Source organism: Somniosus microcephalus, chromosome 3, assembly GCF_052327205.1.
Source record: "Somniosus microcephalus isolate GS21.2 chromosome 3, FLI_Smic_1.0, whole genome shotgun sequence".
Lineage (NCBI taxonomy): Eukaryota > Metazoa > Chordata > Chondrichthyes > Squaliformes > Somniosidae > Somniosus > Somniosus microcephalus.
This window is the reverse complement of record NC_140989.1, coordinates 229336703-229353940: the sequence shown is the minus strand read 5'-3', so window position 1 is coordinate 229353940 and position 17238 is coordinate 229336703. Positions and strand designations below refer to the sequence as shown.

The window sequence follows — 17238 nt, the reverse complement described above, 5'->3', positions numbered from 1 at the left end:
GGAATTGAAGATTAATCTCCAAGACACTGTTGCAAGCAACCTGGGAGAAAAATCAAAGGGGGAATAAAAAATTGTGGCTTTTTTCCATTTTCTTTGAACACTGTTGTTTACTAGTTATAAAAATATTGGACACAGGAAAAAGGGCTGTTCGACTGACAGTCAAGAATCATCCAATCAGGTAACGAATTCTCTGTTTTCCAACTGGTGTGAAAGGTGGTGCACCGAGAGTATGGACATGTTGGGCGACCAATGGCAAGAATGTGGGGGCAGGGCGGTTGGAGGTCATGTGATGACACCTCCAGGAATATGTCCAGAGTTGGGAACCCAAGCTCACAGGGAAATTTCTAGGTACCAACTTTCTGTTTTTTAGCTAACAACTATGTTCTTTAGAATGCAACTCACGGATAAATGGAAACCTACTCCTCACGTCCTAAATACCCTCATACCTCTGCCAGTCTGGATTAGTTTCTTGACTGTTCTGCAAAAAGTATTGATTCCAATTCACGTAAAGAAACATTTTCCTATAGATGAATTGGAATTAATACATTTCTCTGTAACAGAATTGGAAGCTTTTAATTCACTCCATTTCATTCATCAAAAAGTCAGCCAGTATTGCCCCATCAGCCAAGGTCTTAATATAGGGCAACCTCCCAAACACTGGAACTTCTGGTATCGTGAAAGGTTGTCAGGTCAAACAACATTTTACTAGAAGATAGCTCCCTTGTTTTCAGCAAATGTTTTGAAAGATAACACAGAAGAGAATTGTAGGCATAAAACAGATAGCCTGACTATCTCTGTATCATCAGATAGATATACAGATGCCTGTCTATCTGTGTCGGCTCTCCTCAGCAATGTTAGTTGCAGTTAGTTTGAAAGACAGTCTTACTTTAAGCCTATAGGCTCAATGGCACATCGGATTAGGGGGCTCGATGACCATTAATGACAACAGTTAACCAATGACTTTGAAAGGTCATTCAATGTGTAGCTGATCCAAGCAGTGCAGGCTAATTGTGTTTGACTAATTTGATTGAGTTCTTTGATGAAGTAACGGAAGGGTTGCTGAAGATAGTGCAGTTGATGTTCTGTATATGGACTTTCAAAAGGCATTTGATAATGTAGCACATTAATAGACCTGTTAGCAAGATTGAATGAAGCCCATGGGATTAAAAGGGCAATGGCAGCATGGATACGAAATTGGCTAAGAGACAGAAAGCAGACAGTAGCAGTGAACGGTTGTTTTTCAGACTGGAGGGAAGTGTGCAGTGGTGTCCCTCAGAGATCAGTGTTGGGACCACTGCTCTTTTTGATACATATTAACGACCTGGGCTTGGGTATACGGGGCATAATTTTAAAGCTTGCAGATGACATAAAACTAGAAAATGTAGAAACAGTGAGAAGGATAGTAACAGACCTCAGGAGGACATAGACAGACTGGTGAAATGGGCAGACGCATGGTAGATGGAATATAACAGAGAATTGTGAAGTGAGGCATTTTGGTAGGAAGAATAAGGAGAGGCAATATAAACTAAATAGTAAAAATTAAAGGGGTGCAGGAACAGCGAGACCGGGTGGGTGTACGTACACAAATCTTTGAAGGTAACAGGACAAGTTGAGAAGGTTGTTAAAAAAGTATACAGGATCCTTGGCTTTATAAGCAGAGGCATAGAGTACAAAAGCAAGGAAGTTATGCTGAACCTTTATAAGTCACTGGTTAGGCCCCAGGTGGAGTATTGTGTCCAATTCTGGGCACCATACTTTAGGAAGGATGTCAAGGCCTTAGAGAGGGTGCAGAAGAGATTTACTAGAATGGTACCAGGGATGAGGGACTTCAGTTATGTAGAGAGACTGGAGAAGCTAGGTTGTTCGCCTCATCTCGCCTCTCGCTCGTATGGCAATTACCTTGTAGCAGCGAAGGTTAAGGGGAGATTTAATAGAGGTGTTCAAAATCATGAAGGGTTTTGATAATAGTAAATAAGGAAAAACTGTTTCCAGTGGCAGAAGGGTCAGTAACCAGAGGACACAGATTTAAGGTAATTGCCACAAGAACGAGAGGCGAGATGAGGAGAATTTTTTTTACACCGTGATTTGTTGTGATCTGGAATGCACTGCCTGAAAGGGTGGTGGAAGCAAATTCAATAATAACTTTCAAAAGGGAATTGGATAAATGCTTGAAGGGGAAAATTTGCAGGAGTTTTGGGAAAGAGCAGGAGAGTGGGACTAATTGGACAGCTCTTTCAAAGAGCCAGCACAGGCACGATGGGCTGAATGGCGTCCTTCTGTGTATTATTCTTTGATTGTATGATTCAATCCCTGGTCTGTGCTGAGGCAACAGTAAAGACAGTGTTAGGGGGCTACAAATGGTCACAGTGTCCCTAGATTTAGGAGGGGTAAAAGGCCAGGGTGGTTGCTGTACATCGATGCCTGGTGGCAATGCACACGTGGACAGGATAGAGCTTTGCTGTGATGCACTCTGTAGCCAAATAGCCTGCCAAATTGGCTGTCAAGGTTCACAGATGCATTACCGCCACTTGGAACTAGACCCCAGCAAGGGAGGGTCTATGCCTTCAGGAGGAGAGCAGGGGAGACAATTGTTGAGAGAAAAGGTGAGTAGCAAAGAATAAGTCCTTGCAAAAGTGGCCTTTCCCTCCAAACAGATTACTGAAAGTACCCTCTCTCCACGTGTAGCCGAATGTTCTTCCCTTGGGTAAACATCACCTACTGCGGGCTCCTGCACTGTATGTTTGCTTTCATGTGATTAAACTATGTATCAACATGACCTGCCTCCCTCAGTGTTCACAGGGCTATAGATGGTGTGGCAGGAGGTATGGAGCCTGCTCCTGCTGTTATCTGCGTTACGTACCATCACATTTAGTCCCTGGTTGGTGGGCCCTTGGGCAATGATGTATTCGAACCCATCAGAGTGCGTATTTGCAGGTCGCCTGTACTTGAACACCGTCCCGGCCACCCGGAAATTCCGAGGATTGTCAATCGCTGTGTTCCCATTGAAGAAAAAGTAGCCACCTTCGTCTGCGAGAGCTTTAGAAGGAAACACAAGAGAGCAGCGACACATTACGCATACGAAAATAAGAGAGAAGTAGGTGGGGGGGGAGGGGGGTGGAAAAGGAAAAAAAATGACGCGATTTAACGGAGTTACCTAAAATATTTTCCGTTTTCCTCCTTTCAATTATTTGGATATCAGAAGCTCCGACGGGAATGTTCGTAATGAAGAGATAACCTGGTGAGCAAGGGGAGAGATGGTCGTCAAATCAGAGGTCACTTCATCATGCTGCTGGGAGTCTGCTGTGACTAAAACTCCCTATCCAAAACCTCTACCTAATGATGGTGTACATTGCAATTCTAATCTTCAATTGAAAAAAAAGCCAATGAGTAAAGCTTCTTCAAGCGTCGCAGACAGGTTCTGTCACTTCCTATCTGACTGAATGGTGAATAGCTCCCCTCAGGTCCGTAACCCGCTCGCGTTACTCTGGCCTCTCGTGCATTCCCACTCCCTTCACCCCACCATTGGCGGCCGTGCCTTCAGCCGCCTCTGCCCTAAGCTCTGGAATTCCCTCCCCAAATCTCTCTGCCTCTCTATCTCTCTCTCTCCTCCATTAAAATCCTCCTTAAAACCTCCCTCTTTGACCAAGCTTTTGGTCACCTGTCCTAATGTCTCCTTATGCGGCTCGGTGTCAATCTTTGTCTGATCTTCTTCTTAGGCAGTCCCTCGGAACCGAGGATGACTTGCTTCCACATTAAAAATGAGTTCTCAGGTGACTGATGAGTCCAATGCGGGACCTACAGTCACTGTCACAGGTGGGGCAGACGGTGGTTGAAGGGGCGGGTGGGTGGGGTGCTTGGGTTGACGTGCGCTCCTTGCGCTGCCTGCACTTGGCTTCCACTTGCTCCCGGCGAACAGACTCGAGGTATTCGGCGCCTTCCCAGATGCTTCTCCTCCACTTTGTGCAGTCTTGGGCCAGGGATTCCCAGGTGTCGGTGGGGATGTTACACTTTTTCAAGGAGGCTTTGAGGGTGTCGCTGAAGCGTTTCCTCTGCCCACCTGGGGCTCTCTTGCCGTGCCGGAGCTCCGAGTAGAGCACTCGTTTTGGGAGTCTCGTATCGGACATGCGGACAATGTGACCCGTCCATCGGAACTGATCGAGCTTCGATGCTGGGGATGTTGGCCTGAGCAAGAACACCGACGTTGGTCCTGTGAAGCAGATTGGGAGGTTTCTATTATGTTCAATGCGTTCTATAAATGCAAGTTGTTGTTGTTTTGACTCAATGACTCAGTCAATCCGTTGCTTTCATTCGATGCAGAAGCCTGGCGCCCCCACCTCTAAAATGACAATGTACACCAAGAGGCGGTTGTATGCTGGCCTGTGACATCACCTCTTACCAAGACGGTTGTGAACAACATCTCGCTGTGAGGTCAGGGAGCCCCTTCCCCTCCTTTAATAACCTGTTTAATCTACCGCTTTGGGCGAAACACACGGCTAGATCACACGTCTACCTAAATGAGTGATCCCTCGTCGGTAGGTTCCCGAGATCCGGAAACAGGTGCTGCCGTCACCGCCGCAGAGTCCGCATTTGTCCAGTCTTTTGGAGGAGTACAGGAGACCATCGCAACCGACGGGCTGCAAAGAAAGACAGGTTAACATTTATTGGGACTCTGGAGGACTGACCTTCTCCTTCCGTCAGGTGAAGGGCCAAGCTACCTCTACTCTGAACTAACAATGGGCAAACACACTCCAGTCTCAGGAGAGCAATCGATCCCAATAGTGCCAGATCCCACACTAGCTGTCTCCTCGAGTCAGACTTGGTGTCAATTCAGTGCTGAGTTATAAGAAAGAAAGACTTGCATTTATATAGCGCCTTTCATGACCACCAGACATCCCAAAGTGCTTTACAGCCAATTAAGTACTTTTGGAGTGTAGTCGCTGTTGTAAGGTAGGAAACGCAGCAGCCAATTTGTGCACAGCAAGCTCCCACAAACAGCAATGTGTTAATGACCAGATAATCTGTTTTTGTTATGTTGATTGAGGGATAAATATTGACCAGGACACCGGGGATAACTCCCCTGTTCTTCTTTGAAATAGTGCCATGGGATCTTTTACGTCCACCTGAGAGAGCAGACGGGGCCTCGGTTTAACGTCTCATCTGAAAGACGGCACCTCCGACAGTGCAGCACTCCCTCAGCACTGCACTGGAGTGTCAGCCTAGATTTATGTGCTCAAGTCTCTGGAGTGGGATTGGAACCCACAACTTTCTGATCAGAGGCGAGTGTGCTACCCACTGAGCCACGGCTGACACGATACCGCACAGAAGGAGGCCATTCGGCCCATTGTGCCTGTGCTAGCTCTTTGAAAGTGCTGTCCAATTAGCCCCACTCCCCTGCTCTTTCCTTATAGCCTTGAAAATGTCTTTCCTTCAAGTATTTATGGGGCAGCTTGGTTTAATGGATTCACACCAGCTCGAGACTGTCCAGGCGCATTTCAACACTGGATCCTTACAGCCAGGCGAGAGAGGAGAATTTCAGCCCCTCTGCATGAGCTGGATTGTAACTTAGTTCCCGGAACTAAAAGGACAGATTGCTAATCCACTGAGCCACCCAATATCCTCATGTATTTCCCAGATCTATTTTCAGATGAATGAAGGCTAGGAGAGGGGAGGAAGGATTTTCAGTCACCTTGGCTGGAAAATATTGCATTTCACAAAGCAGCCATCTTCGATCTCTTGATTCACTGAGTTACGGAGGCTGTGTGCACACGCTCTCTGTAGGTGACATCATGCAGATGCAAAATGCCTGGACTCTTCCAAATCATTAAACACATTGCCAGATGCAAGCTAGCACAGGACCATTAGTAGATGATCTGTCAGTCTGGAACTCTCCTCCCCAAAAGGCTGTGGATGCTGGAGAGCAAATGAAATTTTCAAGACTGAGATTGACAAATTTTTATTAGGTAAGGGTATCAAGAGGTATTGATCAAAGATGGGAAAATGGAGTTGGGGTACAAATCAGTCAGGATCGAGAGGCTGAATGGCCTACTCCTGTTCCTAGCTCAATGTGCTAATTCACAGTAGTGTGCGTAGGTCCATTCCATATGTTGCACTAGATCCATCCAGGGTTCTGGAAGTTCTCAGTCAGGGTTTATGCTAGGGCCAACTGGCTGAGAGAGATAGCTCAACGAACAGCATGTGGGGTATGAGGAGAGAGCGGGAATATGGTATTGAGATAGAGGATCAGCCATGATCATATTGAATGGCGGAGCAGGCTCGAAGGGCCGAATGGCCTACTCCTATTTTTCTATGTTTTCTATGTTCAATATATCAGAGTTATTTTTTTTAAGAGAAGCATATCTTCTTCTATTTCATTACGTTATGTGTAACAAGTATTCGATACAATTTCAAACTTCCGCTGGGTGAAGAAAGTTCCCCCTCCCCCCTTCCACATTGCACCCTGGTGACATTTCCATTTCTCGTGCTCTTTACCCCTCACAGCTTATTCGAGCGAGGTTGCCCAATTCATGACCAATCATTCGGGGCTCCTGCATGTGCTCAATTAGCCAACTCAAGAGGCAAAGAGACTGAGAGCGGGTGGCAGGTCTGTCCACTAGGCCAAGGAATGATGCATTGCAGTCTGGTTTGTGACAGTCTCTCCTATAGCCCGACTGAGAATTGCAGGGTGCTTGGTGAGACTAGCTGGCAGGTTTGAACGTCATCTTGTTGTTACACAGCCGCACTTAGAATTCACTCATAGCAGACTGAATCAAAAAGGCCAATGGATTGTTGGCCTTTATCTCAAAGGGACTGGAATACCATGGGGAAGAAGTTATGCTTCAGCGGGACAGACCCCACCTGGAGTACTGCCTTCAGTTCTGGGCACCGCACCTCAGGAAGGATCTATTGGCCTCAGAGGGGGCACAGCGCAGATTCACCAGAATGATACCGGGGCTTAAAGGGTTAAATAATGAGGACAGGTTGCATAAACTTGATTTGTATTACCTTGAATTTAGATGGTTGGGGGGTGATCTAATTGAGGTGTTTAAAATAATAAAAGGGATTCAATAGGGTAGATACAGAAAAACTATTTCCTCTGGTTGGGGAATCCAGAACAAGGGAGCAAAACCTTAAAATTAGAGCCAGGCCATTTAGGATTGAAATCAGGAAGCACTTCTTCACTCAAAGGTTCGTAGAAATCTGCAACTCTCTCACCCAATAGGCTGTGGATGTTGGGTCAATTGAAGCTTTCAAGACTGAGATTGATAGACTTTTGCTGGGTAAGAATAGAAATATAGAACAGGAGGCCATTCAGCCCCTCAAGCCTGCTCCGCCATTCAGTGAGATTATGGCTGTGTCTTTATTCCATCCACCTGCCTTGGCTCCATATCACAGAATCACAGAAACCCCACAGTGCAGATAGAGGCCATTTCGGCCCATCGAGCCTGCACCGACACATATCCCACCCGATCGCCGTAACCCCTACACCAACACATATCCCACCCTATCCCTGTAACCCCACGTATTTAATCCCCCTAACACTAAGGGTCAATTTATCATAGCCAATCAACCTAACCCGCACATCTTTGGACTGTGGGAGGAAACCGGAGCATCCTTTTATACTCTTGGCTAGCAAAAATCTATCGATCTCAGATTTAAAATTATTAATTGAGCTAGCATCGACTGCTTTTTGTGGGAGAGAGTTCTGTAGTGTATGTGCTTTAAGTCAGAACTACTTTTTACAGCTCCTGTATACTGTAGTACCAGCAGTGACCGCACCGGTATATAAGCTGTGCGCATGCCTCTGTACCCCAGTCTAGAGATTACCCTCCTCCAGTAAAGACCTGTTATTTGTTTATGTACAGCATCCGTGTAATTATTTATCCACTGAACCACGGATCTAACAGTGGCGACGAGTGTCGATGCGAATCTACCTGCAACATAAAACAAAAAAAAACAAAAAAAAATAGTCGAGTCCAGGAACACGGGCGTCGACCGCGAGCAACCGCCCAGCAGTCAGGCAGAGATCCAACTTTGCTGGGGAGGCTGTGGAGAGCCGGGCTTGGTTCCCCAGCCACAACGAGCAGTAAGAGACCGACGACAGGTCGAGAGCAGACCCTTCCCGAGCAGCGGCAGCTGGAGCCGACCGACGGCAGAGAGAGAGAGCCGAGCAGCGTCGACGGGGTAAGAAAGAGGGTGAAGAGAGCAGGGCGCAGCCGGGGGTTGATCACCGAGCGGCGTCGAGGAAAAATACTGCAAACCGGAGAGAGGGTAAGAAACAACCGCGTTCTAGACTGAGCAGCGTCGACAAATATCAAGAGAAGAACGCGCAGAGCACAGCCAAGGATCACAGGCTGATCAGGGTCCGCGGGGCGAAGCAAGGGGAGACGCCATTGAGCCGCAGAGAAGCAGGGAGAGCGCGGGAGACGCCATTGAACCACGGAGAAGAAGGAAGAGCGCGGGAGACGCCATTTTGCGAAGCCGCAGCGGAGAAGACGGGTGAGCACGGGAAGGAAGGAAAGCGTGGGAGACGCCATTTTCTGCCAGCGGAGAAGAAGGGGAAGCGCGGGAGGCGCAATTGGTGATAGTTAACGCACAACCAAGGATGCCGAAGAGTGGCAGTATCTCTACGTTCGACAATGAAGTCGAAGATTGGGCGACATATGTGGAACGTATTGAGGAGTACTGCAGGGCGAATGAAGTGCCAGATGCTAATAAAGCACTGGTTCTGTTAAATTCCATGGGTGCAAAAACTTATGGGTTACTGCAAAATCTAATAACCCCAGAGAAGCCGGTAAACAAGAATTTTGAAAGCATAGTAGAAATCCTACAGGACCACTTAAACCCCACACCACTGCTGATAGCAGAATGATTTAAATTCCATAAAAGGAATCAAAACAAAGACGAAAGCAATGCTGAGTACCTAACGGAACTGCGCAAGCTATCGAAATACTGCCAGTTTGGAGCGGGACTAGCAGACACGTTAAAGGACAAGTTTGTGTGTGGGCTACAAAGTGAAGGAACCCAGAAACGGCTTCTATAAGAAAAGGACCTTACGCTACACAAAGCTTTCAGTATGGCAGTATCACATGAAGCAGCCGCAAGGGGCGCTGCAGAGATACAACGGAGACCGCAAGAATATGGCACCAACGAAATGGCCTATGGAACAGGGAAGTGCTATCGCTGCGGCAGAACAACACATGACCAGAAAGATTGTTGGTTCAAGGACCAAGTGTGCAGACAGTGTGGGAAATCAGGACACATAGCAAGAGTCTGCAGGTCTGGGAAGAAAACCAACAGTAAGAAATCTCCACAGGAGAAGTACAAAAAGGTACACCAGGTGATGGACAGTGGTTCAGACGAACAGAAAGGTGACACAGACTCCGGAAGCAAGGAGCTGGGTTGTCTGAAACTACATTATGTAACTGAAATGGAGGATCACCAGACTATCTGGGTTACACTCAAGATAGACGGAGTCCAAGTGGAAATGGAATTGGACACAGGGTCAGCCCAACAGTCATAAATCAAAGAGACTACAGGCGGCTATTTTCACACATACCCTTGAAAGCTACAGAGATTGTCTTGAAGACGTATACGGGGCAAAAAGTCTACCCCAAAGGAAAAATAAGGGTGAAAGTGACATATAAAGGTCAGGAAATACCTAAAATGGATATATATGTATTGCCAAATGGAGGACCACCACTGCTAGGACGTGAATGGATCCGGAAGATACATTTAGATTGGCATTCCATACAGGCACTGAAGGTGGAGGCCAAAAAGGATGACGACGTCACACCTGGGCGACTGTCAAAAAAGCTGACTGACGCAAAAGAAGTGTTCCAGGAGGGACTAGGAACACTAAAAGGAATAACAGCAACAATTAAAATAGAGGATAATGCAAGCCCAAAGTTTCTGAAGGCCAGACCAGTGCCTTATGCGATCAGACCAGCGGTTGAAGCAGAGCTGGAAGGGTTGGAACGTTCAGGAGTACTGTCCAAAGTGGACTGGAGCGAGTGGGCTACACCCATCGTTCCTGTAATGAAGAGGTCGTTGAGTAATACGCCTGGGGAACCAAAGAAGGTCCGCATCTGTGGGGATTTTAAGGTGACAGTGAACCCAGTCCTTCACACGGTGCAATATCCGCTTCCACGAATTGAGGATATTTTCGCCTCGCTATCTGGTGGTAAATGCTTCACCAAAATTGATCTAGCCCAGACGTACTTGCAAATGGAGGTAGAAGAAGCTTCGAAACATTACCTTACGATCAACACCCATAAAGGTCTCTATCAATACAACCGGCTGGTGTTTGGAGTAGCCTCGGCTCCGGCTATCTGGCAAAGGGCGATGGATCAGGTCCTGCAAGGGATTCCAGGGACCCAGTGTTATTTGGACGACATCTTGGTCACGGGAGAAAATGACGGTGATCACCTCGCTAACTTGGAGAAGGTGCTCGCCAGATTAAAGGAATATGGGCTACGAGCTAATCGCCACAAGTGCGAGTTTTTCCAGAAACAGATCTCGTATTGCGGCCACGTCATCGATGAAGAGGGGTTACATAAGTCCCCTGACAAGATTGAGGCAGTAGTCAAGGCTCCAGCACCGGAAAATGTGTCACAACTGAGGTCGTTCCTCGGGCTGGTAAACTATTACCACAAGTTCTTACCAAATTTGTCTATGGTATTACACCCGCTGAACACCCTACTGCAAACAGGGGTACCATGGAAGTGGGATGACGAATGTAGATGAGCTTTCCAGAAGTGTAAAGAATTGATCACATCAAAAGAGGTGTTGGCCCATTTCAACCCAGCACTACCAATTCGTTTGGCATGTGATGCATCACCCTACGGCATTGGAGCGGTGCTGTCGCACAAATTCCCAGACGGGTTGGAGAGGCCAGTAGCCTTTGCGTCTCGGTCACTAACCTCAGCCGAGCGCAACTACGCCCAGATTGACAGGGAGGCCCTCAGCCTAGTATGGGGAGTAAAAAAATTCAACCATTATCTGCATGGACAGAAGTTCACCTTGCTGACTGACCACCAACCACTTGTCTCCATCTTTAATCCTAAGAAGGGCGTGCCAGTAATGACTGCACAACGGTTACAAAGATGGTCCCTGTTTCGAGGGGCGAAACAATATGAAATAGAATATAAAGGCACGAGACAGCATGGGAACGCTGATGGGCTATCGCGCCTGCCACTGCCTACTGTGGAGGAAGCACCAACAGTGGACCCTATCGAGATATTTTATTCGTCGATAATTGAACGATTGCCAGTAACAAACGCGGATATAGAGAAGGAGACCCGCAATGATCCAACGCTGTCACGGGTATATGAATTGACGGTGAGGGGATGGCCAACACATGGCAACTCACTGTTGCCAGCATTCTCATCCAGAAGAGAACAGCTGTCAGTATGCCAGGGGACAGTGATGTGTGGATCCAGAGTGGTGATTCCACCTAAGTTAAGGGAGAGAGTGCTAAATGAGCTACATGAAGGTCATCTAGGGGGAGTGAAAATGAAAAGCCTAGCTAGGGCTTATGTGTGGTGGCTGGGAATCGATCAACAAATCGAAGACCTAACTAAGAGCTGCTTAGAATGCCAGAAGGTCCAAAATGCACCACCACATGCCCCTCTACACCCATGGGAGTGGCCCTCCTCTCCATGGCAACGGGTGCACATTGATTTCGCTGGTCCATTCATGGACTCAATGTTCTTAATAGCAGTGGATGCTCATTCAACGTGGCCTGAGGTGATAAAGATGTCTTCAACCACTACAGAGAAAACGATTGCAGTCCTATGGATGATATTTGCCAGAAACGGTTTGCCAGAGCAGATCTGCTCTGATAATGGACCACAGTTTGTGTCCGACGAGTTCCAAAAATTCATGAAAAGGAATGGGGTAAGGCATTACACATCCGCCCCGTATCATCCAGCCACCAATGGATTGGCTGAGATGTTCGTACAAACTTTTAAGAAGGCGATAAAGGCCATGTGCGACGATGAAATTCCACTACAGCATAAGATGGACAATTTCTTATTAGCCTACCAAAACACGACACATGCAGTTACCAACCAGACCCCAGCCATGATGTTCTTTAACCGAAGGTTGAGATCTCGTCTGGACTTGCTCAGACCAAATGTGCGAAGGAATGTTGAGGACAAACAATTCCAGCACATCAACGAGAAGCCGACAAGGAGCTTTAATGTAGGGCAACCAGTCTTGGCCCGGGACTATCGAACAGAGAAGTGGCAACCCGGAACGATATGTACAAGGCAGGGGCCATTAATGTACACAGTGGATGTCGGGGAGAACATTGTGAGACGCCACGTTGATCAGATCTTAGCATCACAGGAATGCGTCAACCCCATGTCTGGAGTACCTGGGGATGAACCCGACATACCGGTAGCATCTACTTCAGACCCAGTAGCAGTGGAACCTGATGAACTACCCGATGAAAGGGGGTCAGAATCGCCTCTGCACCAAGAACAAGAACCTCCGGAAAGGCGCTCTTATGTTCATTAATAAATAGACATTCTTATTATGAACACAGCTAGCTTTTGCTAGTTACTTTATTGAGCACATGTGGACTAGGTACAGTATCTGTAGAGGCTTCCATCTTGACTGCTGCCTTGTGGGTAGCCCAGTGCCTCATGGGTAATGTAGTCTTAATATACCTACAGCTGGGTAGTGTAGTCTTATACATACAGCTATATACAGCTCTACACAGCTCTACGGCCCCACCTAGTGTCCACTATAGAATGACATGTTATTGATCATTACATCCCCCTTTCTTTGAGGTTGAACAAAATCAATATCAATCAACTTTCAAGAAAACAATAAAGATAATATCAGTAACACTTTTGTTAGTGCTCTATAAACATAAACATTTTCAAACAGTCAACACATTTTCAAAGCTTTACATTGTACTCAAAGATTAAGTCTATCAGGCTTTTTTACTTCACGTGTGCATGGATGGAAATTATTACCTAGCAGCTGTAAGTGGGCTTGCAGCTTTCCCAACAACCACAGAGCCTTACCGATAGCCTGGGCCAGGCTGGGTGTACCCCTGAGCGAATGGGGGGCGATTACGTGCGTACGGATTGGACCCAGAAGGTGGTAGTGTCACATTGCTCCCTGGGGAAGGTGTGAACCCTGGCCTTGGTTGGTAAGCCCCTGGTTGATTTGGAGCTATACCAGGCTGGGAGGCAGGTGGCATTGTGTAGTTAGCAGGCTGAGAAGCTTGTGTTGTATAATTCTGTGGTGGATAGGAGCCCGCTTGGTACTGCTGAGCAGGCTGTGATGGCATTTGCTGGGCCTGGGTGGAGAATCTAGGTGCAGGAGCTTGGGATGCTTGCTGATTGTAAGCTTGGAACTGTTGAGCTTGCTGTTGAGAGGATGGTTGTTGGTTATAACCCGAGTAATGCAGTCCATACTGTGGCTGAGCCTGTGGCTGTTGGGAAAGCTGCAAGCCCGCTTACATCTGCTAGGTAATAATTTCCATCCATGCACACGTGAAGTAAAAAAGCCTGATAGACAAAAAGCCTAGTTTCTCCAAGAAGAAAGAAAAAGACTTTAAGGTCAAAGAGAAGCCAAAGGAAGAAAAGCACAAAGAGGAAAAACACAAGGAGAAAAAGTCCAAAGATATAACCGCAGCAGATGTTGTTAAGCAGTGGAAAGAGAAAAAGAAAAAGAAGAAGCCTGCACCAGAGCAGGAAGCAGTTCCAGCGGATACTCCTTCTTCCCTCAGGCCAATCTTTGGTGTTCCATTAACCGAGGCTGCTGAGAGGATTATGCTGTATGATGGGATCCAGCTGCCAGCAGTTTTTCGAGAGTGCATTGACTACATTGAGAGTTATGGCATGAAGAGTGAAGGAAACACTGAAACCCCACTCCTGGTACCATCTTATGTTCATTAATAAATAGACATTCTTATTATGAACACAGCTAGCTTTTGCTAGTTACTTTATTGAGCACACGTGGACTAGGTACAGTATCTGTAGAGGCTTCCATCTTGACTGCTGCCTTGTGGGTAGCCCAGTGCCTCATGTGTAATGTAGTCTTAATATACCTACAGCTGGGTAGTGTAGTCTTATACATACAGCTATATACAGCTCTACACAGCTCTACGGCTCCACCTAGTGTCCACTATAGAATGACATGTTATTGATCATTACAGGCGCTATCCCGAAAGGGTCAGGAAGCCGCCCCAAAGACTGAATCTATAAATGGACTTTTGTTATTGAATGTACATGTAAAAATGTAATTGTTATTTGAATATTAAGGGGGTATTATTAATCTAAAAAAGGGAGGAATTGTAGTGTATGTGCTTTAAGTCAGAACTACTTTTTACAGCTCCTGTATACTGTAGTACCGGCAGTGACCACACCGGTATATAAGCTGTGCGCATGCCTCTGTACCCCAGTCTAGAGATTACCCTCCTCCAGTAAAAACCTGTTATTTGTTTATGTACAGCATCCGTGTAATTATTTATCCACTGAACCACAGATCTAACAAGTTCCACACTTCTACCACCCTTTGTGTGAAGAAGTGTTTCCTAACTTCTCTCCTGAATGGCCTGGCTCTGATTTTAAGGTTATGTCCCCTTGTCCTAGACTCCCCCACCAGCGGAAAAAGTTTCTCTCTATCTACACTATCAATTCCATTCAAAATCCAAAAATCTCAATCAAATCACCCCTTAACCTTCCTAGTTTATGTAATCTCGCCTCATAATCTAACCCTTGGAGCCCTGGTAACATTCTAGTGAATCTGCGCTGCACTCCTTCCAAGGCCAATATATCCTTTCTAGGGTGCGGTGCCCAGAACTGTACACAGATGTGGTCTAACAAGGGCTTTGTATAGCTATAGCAAAACTTCCTCCCTTTATATTCTAGCCCTCTAGTTATAAAGGCTAACATTCCATTAGCCTTTGAGATTTTTTTTGTACCTGACTACCACATTTTAGTGATCTGTGTATATGGACCCCTAAATTTCTTTGGACCTCCACTGGTCCTAGCTTTTCACCAGTAAATAATACTCGGTTCTATCCTTTTTTGGTCCAAAATGGAGGACCTCACCCTTACCCATGTTGAAATCCATCTGCCACAGTTTTTGTCTACTCATTTAATTTATCAATGTCTCTGTAATTTTATGCTCCCGTCTGCACTCTTTTCTATGCCACCAATCTTTGTGTCATCAACAAACTTGGATATATGGCTCTCTATTGTGTTATCTAAGTCATTAATAAATATAGTGAATAATTCAAGCCCCAGCACAGATCCCTGTGGGACAGCATCAGTCACTCCCTTCCAATTCGAGTACATACCCATTATCCTTACTCTCTGTCTTCTACTGCCTTACCAATCTCCTAACCAAGTCAATAATTTGCCTTCAATTCCATGAGCTTTCATTTTAGCTAAGTCTCTTATGTGGAACCTTATCAAATGCCTTCTGGATGTCCATATAAACTATCTATAGTCATTCCTCTGTCTATTACTTTAGTTACTTACTCAAAAAATTCAATTAGTTTCATTGGACATGACCTACACATTACAAATCGAGTTCAACAATTTCAGATCATAAGCTCGGCCCCTATTTCATTTTTTCTTGTAATTTTTCCACTCCTTTCCCCCCCCCCCCTTTCCTTTTGTTTCTCTCTCACACCTGGCAGCTATCTCTTGCCCTGCCAGTACACTTTACACCTAATCTCAGCCTATTACCATCTCGTCTAGCTTCTAATCTCTTTTACTTCTTTTGTTTCTTTTATTCTTTTGTCCGATCGCAGCCCTGCCTTCGATCTAGTTTCTTTTCTTTCCAGTTTTGAAGAAGGGTTCGACCCGAAACGTCAACTCAAATTTCTCTCCACGGATGTTGCCTGACCTGCTGAGTTTTTCCAGCATTTTCTGTTGTTATTACAAATCCATGTTGGCCCACAAATCAACTCAAATGTCTCTAAGTGCTCAGTCACTTATAAATTATCGATGTTAATTATAGATTCCAATAACTTCCCCACAACAGATGTTAGACTAACTGGTCCATAATTTAAAAGTTTCGCTTTCTCACCTTTCTTAAAATAATGGAGTTACATTTGCAATTTTTCAATCTAAAGGGACAATTCCTGAATCGAGAGAGCTTTAGAAGATTATGACTAAAGCATCTGCACTTTCCTCAACTATTTCCTTTAAAACCCTGGGTGAAAACCATCAGGGCCTGGAGATTTGTCAGCCTTTAGTGCCATCATTTTTTCTAATACTGTGTTCTTGCCCTACGTTAACTTTAGTGCGTTCCCGTCCTCAATTCATTATTAGTTTCCCTGGAACATCAAGTGTATTATCCTCTTCCTCTACTCTGAAGACTGACTCAAAGTAATTATTCAACATTCAAGGTATCAAGGGATATGGAGCAAAGGCAGGTAAATGGAGTTGGGGTACAAATCAGACATGATCTAATTGAATGGCGGAGCGGGTTCGAGTGGCTGAATGGGCTAGTCTCGTTACTATGAACCTACTCAAGGCCGGAATTTTGCGGGGGCTTAGCAGGCGCGATCGGTGGCGGGTAGGGTGGGAAAGTTTGTTTTTTCCCCGCGGTCGGGATCCCGCTGTGAACCCACCTTTCCCAATGTCGGGTCTGTCAGCGCTGAGCAGACCCGACACGCAGCGGCAGGGGGACCCTATTCAGGTAATTAATGGCTTGTTTAGAGGCACTTAAGAATGATTTTCAGCTTACCTTTCGCATTTGACAGCTCGCCCATGGGGTCCACGCTGGTTGTGGACCATGTCTGTCAAACTGAGGTGGGAGGTCAGTGGCCATTGACTCAGCTGTTGAGTTGACAGCTTCAAATGTACAGTAAAAGCTCCCATCTTACAGAGATATCTTCCCTCAGCCACAAGCTCTTCCTCACTGCATTTCCACAACAGGTTCACCATGCTGCAAGTCTGTACACAAGTCTCCATCCAGTCTGACCTCATTACCTCTCTCACCATTGACAGATCGCTTCTGTCATCTCTACTTCACCTGCCATCTATTCCATCAGCATGGGTGCCCTTTATACTGTCTCACCTTGGTCCTCAGAATCCCACCACGATCAACTCCCAACACCAGCAGCACCAGGCACACCAGCAGCACCAACAACAACACCAACCTTCTCCGCAATCAACTGATGCTGCACAGGACACAGGGCATCAGCACCCGACCACATTGCTGCCCGGGAGGCGAGGGATGGCCTCACCATGGACAGCCTGGCTG

At 46.3% G+C, this 17238-nt stretch overlaps 1 protein-coding gene across 1 annotated transcript in view; it reads right to left on the bottom strand.

Moving 5' to 3' along the window:
* The window catches only part of LOC147121760 (ADAMTS-like protein 2), a 252217-nt gene that overhangs the window by 182531 nt on the left and 52448 nt on the right, over positions 1–17238 (bottom strand). The window contains exons 6-8 of the mRNA XM_085977997.1: positions 4511–4634; positions 3155–3235; positions 2861–3036 (exon numbers count right to left, since the gene is read on the bottom strand). Coding sequence (XP_085834123.1) covers positions 2861–3036; positions 3155–3235; positions 4511–4634 — 381 coding nt within the window. The remainder of the gene's footprint in view (positions 1–2860; positions 3037–3154; positions 3236–4510; positions 4635–17238) is intronic.